Source organism: Capra hircus, chromosome 24 (assembly GCF_001704415.2).
Source record: "Capra hircus breed San Clemente chromosome 24, ASM170441v1, whole genome shotgun sequence".
NCBI lineage: Eukaryota > Metazoa > Chordata > Mammalia > Artiodactyla > Bovidae > Capra > Capra hircus.
Window position 1 is genome coordinate 762,332 of NC_030831.1, and position 13,537 is coordinate 775,868.

A 13,537-nucleotide genomic window follows, 5' to 3' on the forward strand; every position below is an offset into this window, starting at 1 on the left:
TTTTAGGATGCAAACATTTCAGAAGCCAAAACACCAGTTTTTGTCATTCTTTCTGTGGAGATTTTATGGGGCATAAAATAAATGATGTATTATAGGACTAAAAGTTTCATGTGTTTCAAATTAATCCCAGACTCATCTTTAAGTAGGTAGTTTTTATTGTGGAGATTTTATTTGTGGGGCTATAACACTGAAAAGTCAACAAAAATTGATCTGAAGTTTTATCAGAATCATTAATAATTTAATTGCAAATAGTAGTCTGCAGGGCCTAATTTGCGATTCTGATGCTTCGAGATAAACGACATTTACATGTAAATTATATTCAAATCACTATTTCTGTAGGTGCAAGCGCTTCATTTGGAAGACATACACACCATGTCTGCTCAGCTACCATCAATCAAGACCCAAGAAACTTTTATTTCTTGTTTGAATCAAATTTCATCATAACTAACAGATACAGTGAACACATTAATTTAGATCATTTCTATTAATTTCCTTTGATCTAATTAAGGGAGAACATTTAATCTGAGGATGGCAGTAGATTAAGAACATGTCTACTTTGCATTTGCAGCTTGTCTCACCAAAGCAGCCTCTGGACCACATATGATGTGTGTGGCTAAGAGACAGACATTATTTCTTGGCTGTGCCACACACCTTGTGGGGTCTTAGTTTCCAGGCCAGGGGTTGAACCCAAGGCCTTGGCAGAGAAAGCACCAAGTCCTAACTACTGGACCACTAGGGAACTGTAATTTTTTAAATCACTACACACTTTTATAAATCAAATGGAAAGTGATGGCAGTATGTCTGTTTTAAAATAAATATTTAGTTGTTAATAATTCTAATAATACTACAGGAAAATACTCTTGAATGTATATCTTGTTTCACTCTATCAAAAGCAGCTTTTGATCATATTAACATATGTAACTAATAGAAATCTGTTTTTAACATTTATAAATTGAGCAAGGAAATTATTTCTCTTTTTAAATAGGTATCTAGTAATTAATTTACATTCTCACAAAACCAGTAAATTTTAATTCAAAACATTTAAAGTTCAAAGGGATGTGGATGTACACTTACCGGCCTGAAAACATGTGTGTCCTGCGTTCGAGACACCAGGTGAGAACTCTTGGCGATGCACGTGGCAGTCTCCAGCTTGTCACCTGTCAGCATCCATATCTAGGAGACAGTTCCAGTGCGTGAGCCCCAGTTCTGTCACGTGCTCACTTGTTAAGTCTCTATCCTTGGACAGACATCTGCACCTACAGCGTCACTATTCACAACAGCCAAAACGTGAAGTGAGGCAAGAGTCCACGGACAGACGGTGGAGAAACCCAGTGTGGTCCCTCCATACAGGGCAGGCGGTTCCGACACCTACTACAATGGGGGCGAACCTCGAGGACACTGTGCTAAGTGGAACAAACCAGTTGCCAAGGGAAACACTGCCTGACTGTGCCTAAATGCGGTCCCTAGAGTCGGACTCAGAGAGACCAAGCGGACCAGCAGGTGCTGGGACTGTGGGAGGGAGAGCTGGCAGCCCAGGGGGCAGTTTCAGCTTGAGACTGGCGAGTGAAGGCAGGTGGCGGCTGCACGGCAGTGTTTAAGTGTGCCTAGTGTCACCGCTCTGTGCACTGGAGACTGTAAAGATGGAATGAAAACATCTCAGATGATGTGATAACGGAAACAGCAAGAGCAGAGTAACGTTCAGATGCGTCAGCTGGAGCTGGGGCAGGCGAAGGACTGGGGCGGGAGCCTCGTGGCCAAAGGACCACAGGGCTGAGGGTCTGCAGGGCTCAGGACCCGAGATTCCTGTGTGAGCTCTCAGTTGAAAGCTGGGGTTCAAGATGGGTAGACGGGCAGTAGTTATGCCAGAAATTGTTTATGTCAAATAAGGCATGTTGAACAAGACCATGAAAAATAAAAAGATCTAGCCCATTTATTATTGCAGTTATTTACCTTTTGCTGCACCCTGTGGCTTGTGGTATCTCAGTTCCCCAACTAGGGACTAAACTTGGGCCACGGAAGCCCAGAATCCTAACCACTAGGCAACCAAGGAACTCCTGAGACCACTCTTACTTATAAATATCACACACATACATGTATTAGTGTGTAAATCTCCCTAGCCTGAAAAGCAAAAGCTTTATACATAATGGAACGGTTTATACCTACTTCCTGTAACATAGGTGGTTTCTATCATCTGAATTTTTCAGGTGCTTTCTGTATCACACATAAGCATGAATTTTGGGGCATAGGACACAAACTTACATGGTATACTGGCTCTCTGCTCAGTGGCTCCTTTCAGTGTCTGAGGATTTGTGTGTTTTTATTTCCACTACACATTTAGATTGACTTCACTGAGCCTAGCTCTAAGATCATGACACCTCATTGTGCCAGGGTTGGAAACAAGCCACAGAACAAGAAGCCCCGCTCCCGACAGTCCGGTGACATGGCCCGCGAGCACCGTGGCTCAGGCTCAGAGGACTGGCCGGAACTGTGTCCTTCCATGGGGCGGGACGAAGGAGTCTGCGTCTGCAGGTGGGAAAAGGGGAGGAACCAGGGCAGAGCCTCACCGAGCCCTTCTCCAGCGCTCAGGGAGCAGCTGCTGTAGACACCCACACCTCTACAGGGGACACGTGCGCTGCCCCACTCGCCAACCACCCAGCAGGACACCCGAGAGCTGGACTGGGCGGAGCTCAGGAAGAAGCACGGTGAACAGGCAGGCTGTCCGCTCTAATCCATCTCGCGTCTCCACCCAACTTCCTGGCCAGACAGGCTGAGGTTGGCTCAGCGCTTGGAGTCCGAGCCGCTCTCCAATTCTGACTCCCACCTGGACAGCAGCTTGGACCTGCGCCCCTCAGTGGGCGGGCAATCTCCTGTGTTCCTCTGTGCTCACGGCGCCCTCATTCAGGTGTGCCAAGGGCATTGTCATCCGAAGCTGGCACGGCTTTGTGTCCTGACATTTTCCCCTAGTTTGCTCTCTGGTCCAGCAAGACACAAGCGTTTCTTTTCAGTAAAATTCTCAAAAGTGGAGGGCCTGTTCTGAGGCAGCACATTTCTTGCCCCCTGATAACTGCACTTCAGCTTCAGTGAGAGCACAGAAGGCAAGAAAACAAACTAAAACTTACACCCAAAGCCCTTGTCTCCCCGGACCCGAAGAGGACAAGCCGCTGGGAAGCCAGCCGGTCTGTGCGTCAGCAGACAGCATCATGCAGTTCATGGGAAGCCCCCAAAGTGGGCACAGGCTGCAGTGCGGGCACCTTGGGCCAGGCCAGGCCAGGGGGCAACCGGCCCGCCCAGGGAGTGCCTGCAGGCTGGGGGCGGCGTGGAACCGCCCGAACCTCTAAGGATGGACGTCCAGCTGTGGACACAGAGGTTTCCAGATGTGCTGGTTTCTTCTTCGAGGGTCATGCAGAGACCTCTGCTTACAGACACTTCCACGCTCTGTCTTATTTGAGTTCCAAGGGACCACTCCCAGGGGACGGGGTACCTGGTCTCAGGGGACTACCCTTGGGGGACGGGGTACTGAGTTCTGGGGGACCACCTCTGGGGGTGGGGTACCTGGTTTGGGGGATCACTCCCGGGCCCTACCTTGATGCCAGCATTTCGCAGCATCTCTAGGGTGGGCCTCACGTCCGCCTGCAGCTGGTCCTCCACGCCTGTCAGGCACAGCAGCTCCATCTCCCGCTCCAGGCTCTCCACCACCGCGGCCACCTTGAGCGTCCGGTCGTGGAGGCTCAACTTGGCCTGGTTGTAGCGGCTCTGGGGATGACGATGGTGCCGGGAGTCACGCTGGACCGACCGAGGCCGGACGCCCTGCCCGCCCAGCGACAGTGGCCCCAGGGGAGCTGCCCACTCACCTCGAAGTCCTGGTACTGCTCCTCCGTGAGCGCCCTCTTGGCCACCACGAGCGTGCGCAGGCCTTCGCGGGCCATGTTCCCACACTGGGAGAGCACAGGCAGGTCACAGGCTCGCCACGGGCTCGGCACCCCACCGCGGTCACTACCACGGCCTTCCCCAGGAGTGGGCAGCGGAGGAGCATCACAGAGGAAGCCGCCCCCAGCGCCTCCAGCGCGGTCCTCAGAGGAGGTGCTGTGGGGTAGGCCTCACGCCATCGCCCTTGCCACCGCTCGAGGGCAAGTGGTGGTGGTTTTGTTTTTCAAGTTTGGGGAAAAAGTTTATAACCAAAATTCCACTCGGGTGCTTCCCTGACACAGAACAGCCCCTGTAAACTCAGGCTCCAAGAACCTGTGGGCTTTTGAATAAACCAGAAGGCCCTCAGACAACGACAGTACTACAACAAAGACGCAGGCGGGGGTGAAAGATGCGTCCACAGAAGAAACTACAATGTTGGAAATAAACGCATAAAGGATTTTTAATAAAGTTATCTTTGTGAAAAACAATCTGACATTATCTGTCTGTTGCAAGACATTTATTGATTTGACCTCATAAAGCTAAATAAATTAAACAAGGATTTTATAATTAATTGCACATCATTATGACCAAAAGTAATTTTTATGGCATTTTACTAGGTCTTCAGGGAGTTTAATTTATTCATGTCCCTGATTAAATCCAGTGCCTGAAGGAGCTATTGATTCATATCGCCAATACCGTCATGGACGTGGGCTGTGGTCTCTGGACTGACAGACCAACTCCAGGCGAGCAGTGGGGGCGGGGCGCACTGGACCCCAGCAACAACAGGCACGGTGGGGGTTCGTGCCCATGGGTCCAGGGGGTTAGTTCTCCTCTGAATCTAACTTCTTATTAACACATAAATGTGAACAACAAGTACAAGTCATACTTGTTTAGGGAGAATCTGATGAAAATATAGGATTGGTTATATCTAGGTCTTACTTTCCATGTTTAAAGTGAATCTTATGTACAAATTAGAATTAGATTAAAACTCTAACTTAAATCTTATAATAATTTAGGTTACAAAATAAGTATCAGGTTAAAATATAACTCCGGATATAAAGACAATATTATTTCAGGTTTTTTAGTGACTGATTAGTGATGCTTTCTATTTCTTCACCAACATAAAATAGTCTTCATAAGGACCCGCCTGCATATATCCACTTATATTCACACGAAACCCCAAACGCTAGCTGTTCACACAGCAAATGCGTGTTGTATCACCAGCTCTCCCACCTCTTCTGCTCTACGGGCTGACTGGTGTCCAGGAGAAACCGGAACCTCGGTTCATCCAGTGACCCCAGTGAGTGCCCACAGCTCACGCCCTGCGCTGCGTCAAGAGCCCGCAGATGCCAGGGAGCACATACCTCCTCCTCCAGCCAGTCGTTGTACTGCACGATGGAGGCCATGGCCACGTCGGCGCCCTTCATGTAGAACGTGATCTCTGCCGTGGACTCGTCCTGCAACGAGATACGACCGCTGAGGCCAGGCTGCCCAGAGGGAACAGCCCAAGACAGCAGCCCCCGAGAGCGCCTCTCTCCGGGCGGGCTACTCAACCCTTCCACAGGGCCGAGTCCTCCCTGGGCGCCCAGGCTGATCGCAGCCGAGGCCACGACGGCAGCTTGCGAGGTGCTGTGCTGAGGCTTCTGAAGTAAAACCTGTACACACACGTGCCTGTGACTGCAAGGTAAATCCTCTCAAATTTTCACAGTTTGAATGAGCTTCTAGTTTAGCCAGCATCCAAGATGTATGTGTGGTATTTGCTACAAAAATTTGACAGCAACTTCACGGTCGTAAGTCAGTCTTCAGGTAGACTCTTCAGCGGTTACTGCAGTGGAAAACAAAGCCGCTCGAGCTGATTTCAAAACTCACCAGTAACACCTTATGCTCTCTCCGCCTTAGTCACCACGACCACTGGAGCATAAGTTATCAGTCTGAATTTTGGGACAAACATAAAGCCCTGCAGGGAGCCTCAGCAGCCCTGCAGTGAGCAGAGCCGACCCTGGCCGGGGCAGGGGCAGGTGTGCGTACCCTGACAATGACCCCCATGCGCTTGCTCTCCGACGTGAAGGGGAAGGTCTGCAGGATGCAGAAGGTGAGGATCTGGCCGCTGGGGGTCCGCAGCTGCATGGACGTGAGGTCTCTGCTGACCAGCGTGAGGCCGACGCTCTCTGTCCACTGCACCAGGGCCACCTGCAGGGGACCAGCGAGGTGTGAGGCTCCCCGCGGGGGACCGGCGAGGTGTGAGGCCACCGCTCCTTGCGGCGGGGAGGGCGTCAGGCCAGCGTCAGCGAGCTCGCTGAGACGCCACCAGGAGGCAAGGCTGGCCCTGCTTGTTCTGAGGCCTTCCTAGGGGCCCTGCTTGTTCTGACGCCTTCCTAGGGGCCCTGCTTGTTCTGAGGCCTTTCTAGGGGCCCTGCTTATTCTGAGGCCTTCCTAGGGGCCCTGCTTGTTCTGAGGCCTTCCTAGGGGCCCTGCTTGTTCTGAGGCCTTTCTAGGGGCCCTGCTTGCTCTGAGGCCTTTCTAGGGGCCCTGCTTGTTCTGAGGCCTTTCTAGGGGCCCTGCTTGTTCTGGGGCCTTCCTAGGGGCCCTGCTTGCTCTGAGGCCTTCCTAGGGGCCCTGCTTGTTCTGAGGCCTTTCTAGGGGCCCCTGGCCGTGCCAGGGTCCAAGGGCATGTGAACATGTTGCAGTGAGTCCCCGTGGGGCTGGAATCAGAACCCGCCTTCCCCGAATTTCCAACACGTTACTAGGATACTAGAGAAGCCGGGCCCTAGCAAGATGCTACGAGGCTGCAGGACTATAATTTAGAGCACCAGTGATGTTCCCCAAATCACAGCATTCAAAAGGGACACACGGGCATCAGCAGAGGCATGTCAAGGGGGGCAAGTCAGCTACCCCACCGCCCCACGCAAGCGAGAACGGAAAGTGACACTCCGTACACGTTCCTACACCTCTTTGTATCTGCACGTGATCCAGACCCCGAGGTTCGCCTTCAGCATACGCAGTGAAAGGTTACCATTACATCCTGACCTATAAATTGTATCTTCCTGTGAACACCCTATCATCTCGTTGGGCCCGCTGCAGTCAAGATGCAAGTTTCTATATCTGGTGACTCACATCTGTTTATTATTTAGCTTATGCTTGGTTTCACAACCCCTTGGAGGTAGCATTTATCACAAAAAATCAGTTGGGCTTCTGCTACCTAGCCTAGCATCCATGTAGCTGTTCTTAGTGAGCATTCTGTGGTTTAACTGTCTGTTGCCAACAGAAGGAAAAGTGTTCAGAATGTCAATGGTATAGACTCTTTAGAATAAACACTTTAGTTACTGTTCTGATGTCAGTTGCTTAGCGCTGGGCAGAACTCTCTCTGATAAAATAAAACTTAACATTTCTGAGCAGGTTGTAAACAAACAGCCACAGAGGATGGACAGGAACGCACAGGACTCCTTGCCATGTGCTCAGCACCCCAGCCACCACTACCTGTGGGCACACGCACGGGGCCGTGGGGCCTGTGAGGGCAGAGAGTCTCCCCGGCTCTGAGCTTCGCCACCCTGCCTTGGCGTGCCTCGGGGCTGCAGTCAGCCTCGCAGAGTCCAGGCCGCGCGCTCTGTTCATCTGAAGTAAACTAGTGCTGTTCTTTTTAGACGCATTTGAGGAGTAACTTCATATCCAGAGGTGTGACATGTAGCAGTGAAAGGAAGGAAAATTTCTAAAGTACTGACAGTTTGACTGTATTTTCTTCCTAAAGATGATTAAGCAATTAAAACACACATGCTGTTTGAGAGCGTAATGTTTCCCAACTCAGAATGAAGGGCATCAGCCAAGGGTGGGGGAGGCTCGTCACATGACTCCGGCAGTCAGGAGGGGAGGCTCTGCCAGCCACGCCTGCCCCCGGGGGCACCGCACAGACTGGGTGGCAGCGGTCCACTCAGACCCCTGGGGCAGAAATGACCGCCCGGTTGCGGAGCTGGACAACAGTGAAGGGGTCTATGACAGCCTCGGGGCAGACGCTTGACGCCCGCTGTGTTCAGGTTGCCACCCCCAGCGACCAGCACCACAGACACCTCTCGAGCCAAGGAGCAGCAGTTCTTCTTCAGGGTGGCTGAACAGTGGGAAGCTCAATGGGGCACTGATGACAGGAGGGAACACGTGGAGCCCTGTCTGAGCGCTGGCTTGTGTGAGGCAGGCTTCTGGGTCCTGGAAGAGACGGGGGTGAAGAGCTCGTCCAGCATAATCTGGGCTTTGAGAGTAAAAACCCAATTTTCACCCTAGAAGTCACTAGTTCATGGTTAGCCACTTCTTCACAAGCAAATGTCATCGCTCGAAAGAAGTGCCCAGGCTGCTCTATGGTTCCATACAGCCAGTGTTCGCACCTGTTTGTGGTGGCACAGGTGTTCAAATTTTTTGCTTCTGTTTAAACTGGGTGGTTGTTTTCTCATGTTTTTCGGGTTCTTTATCTGTACTGGTTACTGGTCATTTGTCAGGTATGTATTTTGCAAACACATCCTAGAAGTCTGTGGCTTGTCTTCGTTTTCATAACAATGTTTCTCAAAGAATATAGGATTTTTACCTCAAAGTCTAATTTAACAGTTTTTTCTTTTACAATTTGCACTGTTTGTGACCCACAAAATCATTGCCTAACTCAAACTGACAAAGATCTTCTTATACGTTGTCTTTTAGAAATTTTATACTTTTGGTTTTTCATTTAGGTCTATGGCCAATCTGAGATAATTTTTATAACAGTGAGACATACTGGTTCAGGCTCTGTTTTGCAAATGGCTGTTCAAATGTTCTGCACCCCATTTATTCTGATCATGTTTTCTGTAACGCATTTCCATGGCACCTTTATAAAAAATCAGCTGACAGTAACAAAGTCTTCGGATTCATGTGTACATTTCTCACACCTCCTCAAGTTTTCTTCACTGTCTTACTTTCCAACATACAAACGCTGTACATATTGTTAGATCTATCCTTAAACATGTCATAGTTTTCTGTGTGTGTGCTAGAAATGGTACATTAAAAAATTTCAATTTCTAATTGCTCATTGCTGGTGTATACAAATTGGAGTAATTCTTGTATATGGATATCATAACATACAACTTTGGTAAACTCACTTATTAAGTCTTAGGAGAAAGTTAAACTTTCCGCAGAGCTTTCGGGATTTTCTATGAAGACAATCACATTATCTATTGAAAAAAGGGAGAGAGTTTTGTTTCTTCCTTTTTTCTGGCCTACCGAGGTTTCATGTAGTTCTCACACTCCGTTCTGCTAATCTGTATTCTTCCTAAACATGGATATTAGAAGTTTTAAAAAGTCTGAGCATCTGGGCTGGTCTAGTATGCTCTTCTAAAAATTTAAGCCCACCTGTCTGTTACACACTCTTCACAGGCATAACTTTAGGTGTGTGCGCTTAGGTTGCAGTCACTGTTTTGTATTGTTTACTATTTTTGCCAAGTTTTTCCACTTTATTTAATTTTCAAAGGATCAGCTTTTGAATTTACTGCTTATCCAGTCATTACTTTCATGCTCTCCTCTACCTTTGCTTTCTCCTACTTTCCTTGGCTCTGCCGCCTTCTCAACCGTCTCGGCTGGACACCAGCTTCACTTGCTCCCCTCCTTGCTGTCAGCGCAGTCCTGGTTTGACGTGCAAGGCTCGACCCAGCCTGTCTGCTGGCTGAGGTGGAGTCCCCACTGCCGACTGCTCCCACGAGGGGGTCCTGGGTGGAGCTGCGTGGGGTGCACGGCCATGGCCTTGGCCCCTCCTGGGCTGTCACCCTCGCGTCGGGTCACGCCACTGCTGTGTGGCGTTTCTAAGGCGACACTCGCAGAAAGAGAGCCGCCGGGCCAGGCAGGGGCCAGGTGCGTGGCCTCACAGAGAAGCGGTGCAGGGGTGGCTGGGGCAGCTGCTGCCCCGTCCTGCTCCCTCTGGATGCGGGCAGTGACGGAAGAGACCACGTGAGGATGATGCTTCTCTAACTTGGCTTTTAGACATTTCTAACAATGTGATTATTGAAAATAATATGAAGGTCAAAATAATTAAAATGCAACTGTGAAAAATACGTATTTAAATGGGAGCTTGAGCTAAATCTCATCCACAGGCCAGTTAGTAACATGCTTGGGCAATCACTGTCACAGGCAATTTGTTTATGCTCTCACACTTCTCCATGCTAGGCAGCCAGTGTGGGGCAGATTTTGTTATTAATTCTCGCTATAATTCCATTATTCAGCAAAGTCTGTGCTGTCGTTCTTGAAAGATTAGGAGAAGTTTCCTTTACCATATTAGCATCTGCATAGCCACCAGCTACACTCCAGGGACACCTTTCCTACCACGCACCGTATAAATCACAGTTTGATCACTGACACATCTTCATTTCCAATTGCGGAACTGCCATCACTGCTATAGTTTGATAGAATTATGAACAAAATGTGCAAGCTGACCACCTGGAACAGCTGCCAGTCAATACTCAGGGCAGGCTGTGCGGCTCGTGTTCTGTCCTGCTCCTGAGGGCCACGGAGGGGGACTCACGCCACAGACGGGGAGCTGCTCCCCATAAACATGCTGACCCAACACCGTAGTCAGTGCTGCTTCAATAGGCACACACAATGAAACGGGTGTAAAGTTACAGCGTGCAGCATACACTGCAGTGAATCAGAAGCAATGCTACTAGGGACGTCATTCTTGTGTTTGTAAATAATCCACTCGTGGTTTGTCATTAATTTCAGCTGATTCCTGCACAGACACGTCCACGTGAACAACACTAGCCATACCCTGAAATAATAGTTAAGACAGAACTTACAGAGGTGAAGGGGAAAATGTTACTAACAACAGCAGATTCGCAGGTTTAAGTCACTGAAAATCTCAGCCTATCGATCATTTTCACCCGAGCTGACTGGGGTCTTGGGTTTGCATCGTGCTGGCCTTGCTCACTGGAGGTGATGACCTGGTGCCTGAGGTGCTGCCCCTGAGCTGACTTGGTGGCGCCCGTTGGTGACACTGGCTTGGTCTCAGCTTCTGCAGCTGCAATGGACACAGAGCTTACCAGGGCTGGGTTTTAACTTTGTCCAGGAATTTCCGGGAACATTTGTCTGCTAAGCTGGAGTTTGCTATGCTGAGGCTGTACTGGCAAAGTGACAGGCAAGTGAAACTTTCTACTCTCTTGGAGAAAATGAAATATTGATCACTTATCATAAGAAACAGCAACTGGAGCCTAAGCAGGCTGCAGGTCCTGAATACGAAATTACTCTTGCTCTGACAGCCCAGCCCCCGCTACACGTGACAGCTTCAAGCACGCTCGTCACTGTAAGTGTGCAGGGACCGGTGCCTCAGACAGCCTCTCACGGCTTGAAGTCAACCCCCAGACGCCATTCCTGGAACAGGAGAAATGCATCTGTGCACATGCTGAGGTAAGTCAGAAGATGCTCTCTTTTCAGGAAAATGAGCATGAAGAATTGCTGCAATATGAGAGACTCAGAAACCAGTACATTCTACTCAATAAGTCACACTTTCTGATGCTAAGATGACACAGGAGCCTAAGCAAATAGGGATTGTAAGAGTGAGTATGGTGTTGACGTGAGTATACAAAGCCGGTTAAGTCTCCTAAATGATAAGGTTGCTTATTAACTGCACACATGCTGACAGGTCAAGGCTGAGGGCAAGGAGAGAATATCAACTAAGCCATTTCCCTGAAAAAAGCTCCAGGGTGCAATATTCTACCACTTTATTCAATAAAAAATGCTTTTAAAACAGTACTTTGGTGATTGGGAAACAATGCTATCATCTGTCAACCTAACTGCAGCAAAGTTCAATAAGCGAAATAATGAACCGTTTTGATGATTTTCCTTGGGCTTCAGGGACCTGCAAACACTGCGTCCACAAAGTGCTTTAGAAACTATGATGAAGTCAAGTCTTTTCATTTTCAGATTTGAAATATGGGTTAGGGATTTCTTAGAGGTTATTTAATGGCCTGCCATTTTTAATCATTGTCCAATTTCTAAAGTAGGAAGAAATTTTGAAATAAAAAATTTAAATATAAGGCTAGTAGTTTTAATTTAGTTTTGGAAATCTTTGAATCATTGAAATCTCTCTCTATGGTGAATTCCTAATTTAAAATTTAAAAAATGTTGTTAACATAAAAGTCTAAAGATAAAAATTCTAAGTATTTTAAATAAAACTTTGTATTTATTTTTGGAAGGTAATAAGGTAAACATATAAGATTTTTAAAACTTCCAATACAATTTTCCTTGGAAAACATCTGTGGTCTAAGTTTTCCATGCTCAGGACTAGGAAAAAATACGTTTCAATAAGTAATCACATGGAACTCGAGAGGATTTCTAGAACACTAGAAAGTGTAACTCCTTTGCAAGAAAAAGAGGGGCAGCGTTCCCCTCCAACGTGTGTCTGCTCCAGGCCAACCCGAGGCCAGGCCAGCCTCCCGGACACCTGACTACCCACCTCTGCGGCCCAGGCCCCACGTCCACTTCGACCTCGAGTGACGTGTGTTCCAGGTGATACACACGCAGTTCCAAAGGCCGTACCGAGCTCTGGTGGAAAGGAGGTTTCTACACACCTGCTGGTCAATGTGGTCTATCAAGCAGAGCAGGGGGAGATGGACGGGACTGCGCTCCTGCCCGCTGCCTCACTCACCAGGGACATGGGGCCTGGAGGCTGTGCCCCAAGCGTGGATCCCACGGCCTGGCTGTGCCCCAAGGGTGGATCCCACGGCCTGGCTGTGCCCCAAGGGTGGATCCCACGGCCAGGCTGTGTCCCACGGCCTGGATCCCTGTTCTGCACGAAGGCTCAGCTGCGCTGCGGGGCGTCCCCACAGCTGACCACAGCCCGGCTCACAGCTCACAGGTTCCCCAGTGCTTACTGGGAAGACAGGCACTGAGCCTCACAGAAGGCAAAGGCTGAGCCATGGGGCAGGCTCCTGCTGGCCCTGCTGGGGAAGCCACACACACCAGTGGATGTGACAGCAGAGAAGCAGACTCACAGATTCAGATAACAGACGAGTGGCGACCAATGGGGCGGGGGAGGTGGAGGGGCAGGCCGGGGGGAGGAAGAGGCACAAACCATTATGTATAAAACAGGCTACAACACGGAAAACACAGCCAACATTTTACGGTAACTATAAACGGAGTATATAACCTTTACAAATTGTGAACCACTGAGTCACCAGGCAAGTCTACCTTGTACACCTGTAACTCATATGGTCTATCAGCTATACTTCAGTTTAAGAAAAATGGAAATACCTCTGTAACGAGAGCTTCAAAAATAAATTAAAAAAAACCACAGCTGTGGTAGGAGCTCTGCCAATGCCCTGAGCTGCTGCTCCACTGGGGGTTCGCCATCGGGAAGTCAGGACAGGCTGTGGGCCCTGCGCTGCACACCCCGGCCTGCACCCTCTCAGAGCCTGGCAGTACCGGTGGGGGGGGACTAACTGGGGCGGTGGGCCTCAGCTGTGGTATGACCTACTGGATCTCCAGGATGGAGAAGAGCTGGCCCCACCTGTGGAATAAACAGCATTTCTAGAACTGAGCTTCCCAGGTGGCACTAGTGGTGAAGAACCTGGCTGCCAATGTAGGAGATGGAAGAGATGCGTGTTTGATCCCTGGGTGGGGAAGATGTCCCAGAAGA

The 13,537-nt window shown here is 49.3% G+C and overlaps 1 protein-coding gene across 4 annotated transcripts in view; it reads right to left on the reverse strand.

Annotated features, from left to right (window-relative positions):
- ATP9B (ATPase phospholipid transporting 9B (putative)) overlaps positions 1–13,537 on the reverse strand; it is a 154,051-nt gene that overhangs the window by 7,984 nt on the left and 132,530 nt on the right. For all 4 annotated transcript variants that reach the window (XM_018039529.1, XM_018039527.1, XM_018039528.1 and 1 more), the window contains 5 exons: positions 5,935–6,096; positions 5,271–5,363; positions 3,852–3,935; positions 3,583–3,753; positions 1,075–1,173 (listed from right to left, as the gene is read on the reverse strand). In XM_018039529.1, coding sequence (XP_017895018.1) covers positions 1,075–1,173; positions 3,583–3,753; positions 3,852–3,935; positions 5,271–5,363; positions 5,935–6,096 — 609 coding nt within the window. The remainder of the gene's footprint in view (positions 1–1,074; positions 1,174–3,582; positions 3,754–3,851; positions 3,936–5,270; positions 5,364–5,934; positions 6,097–13,537) is intronic.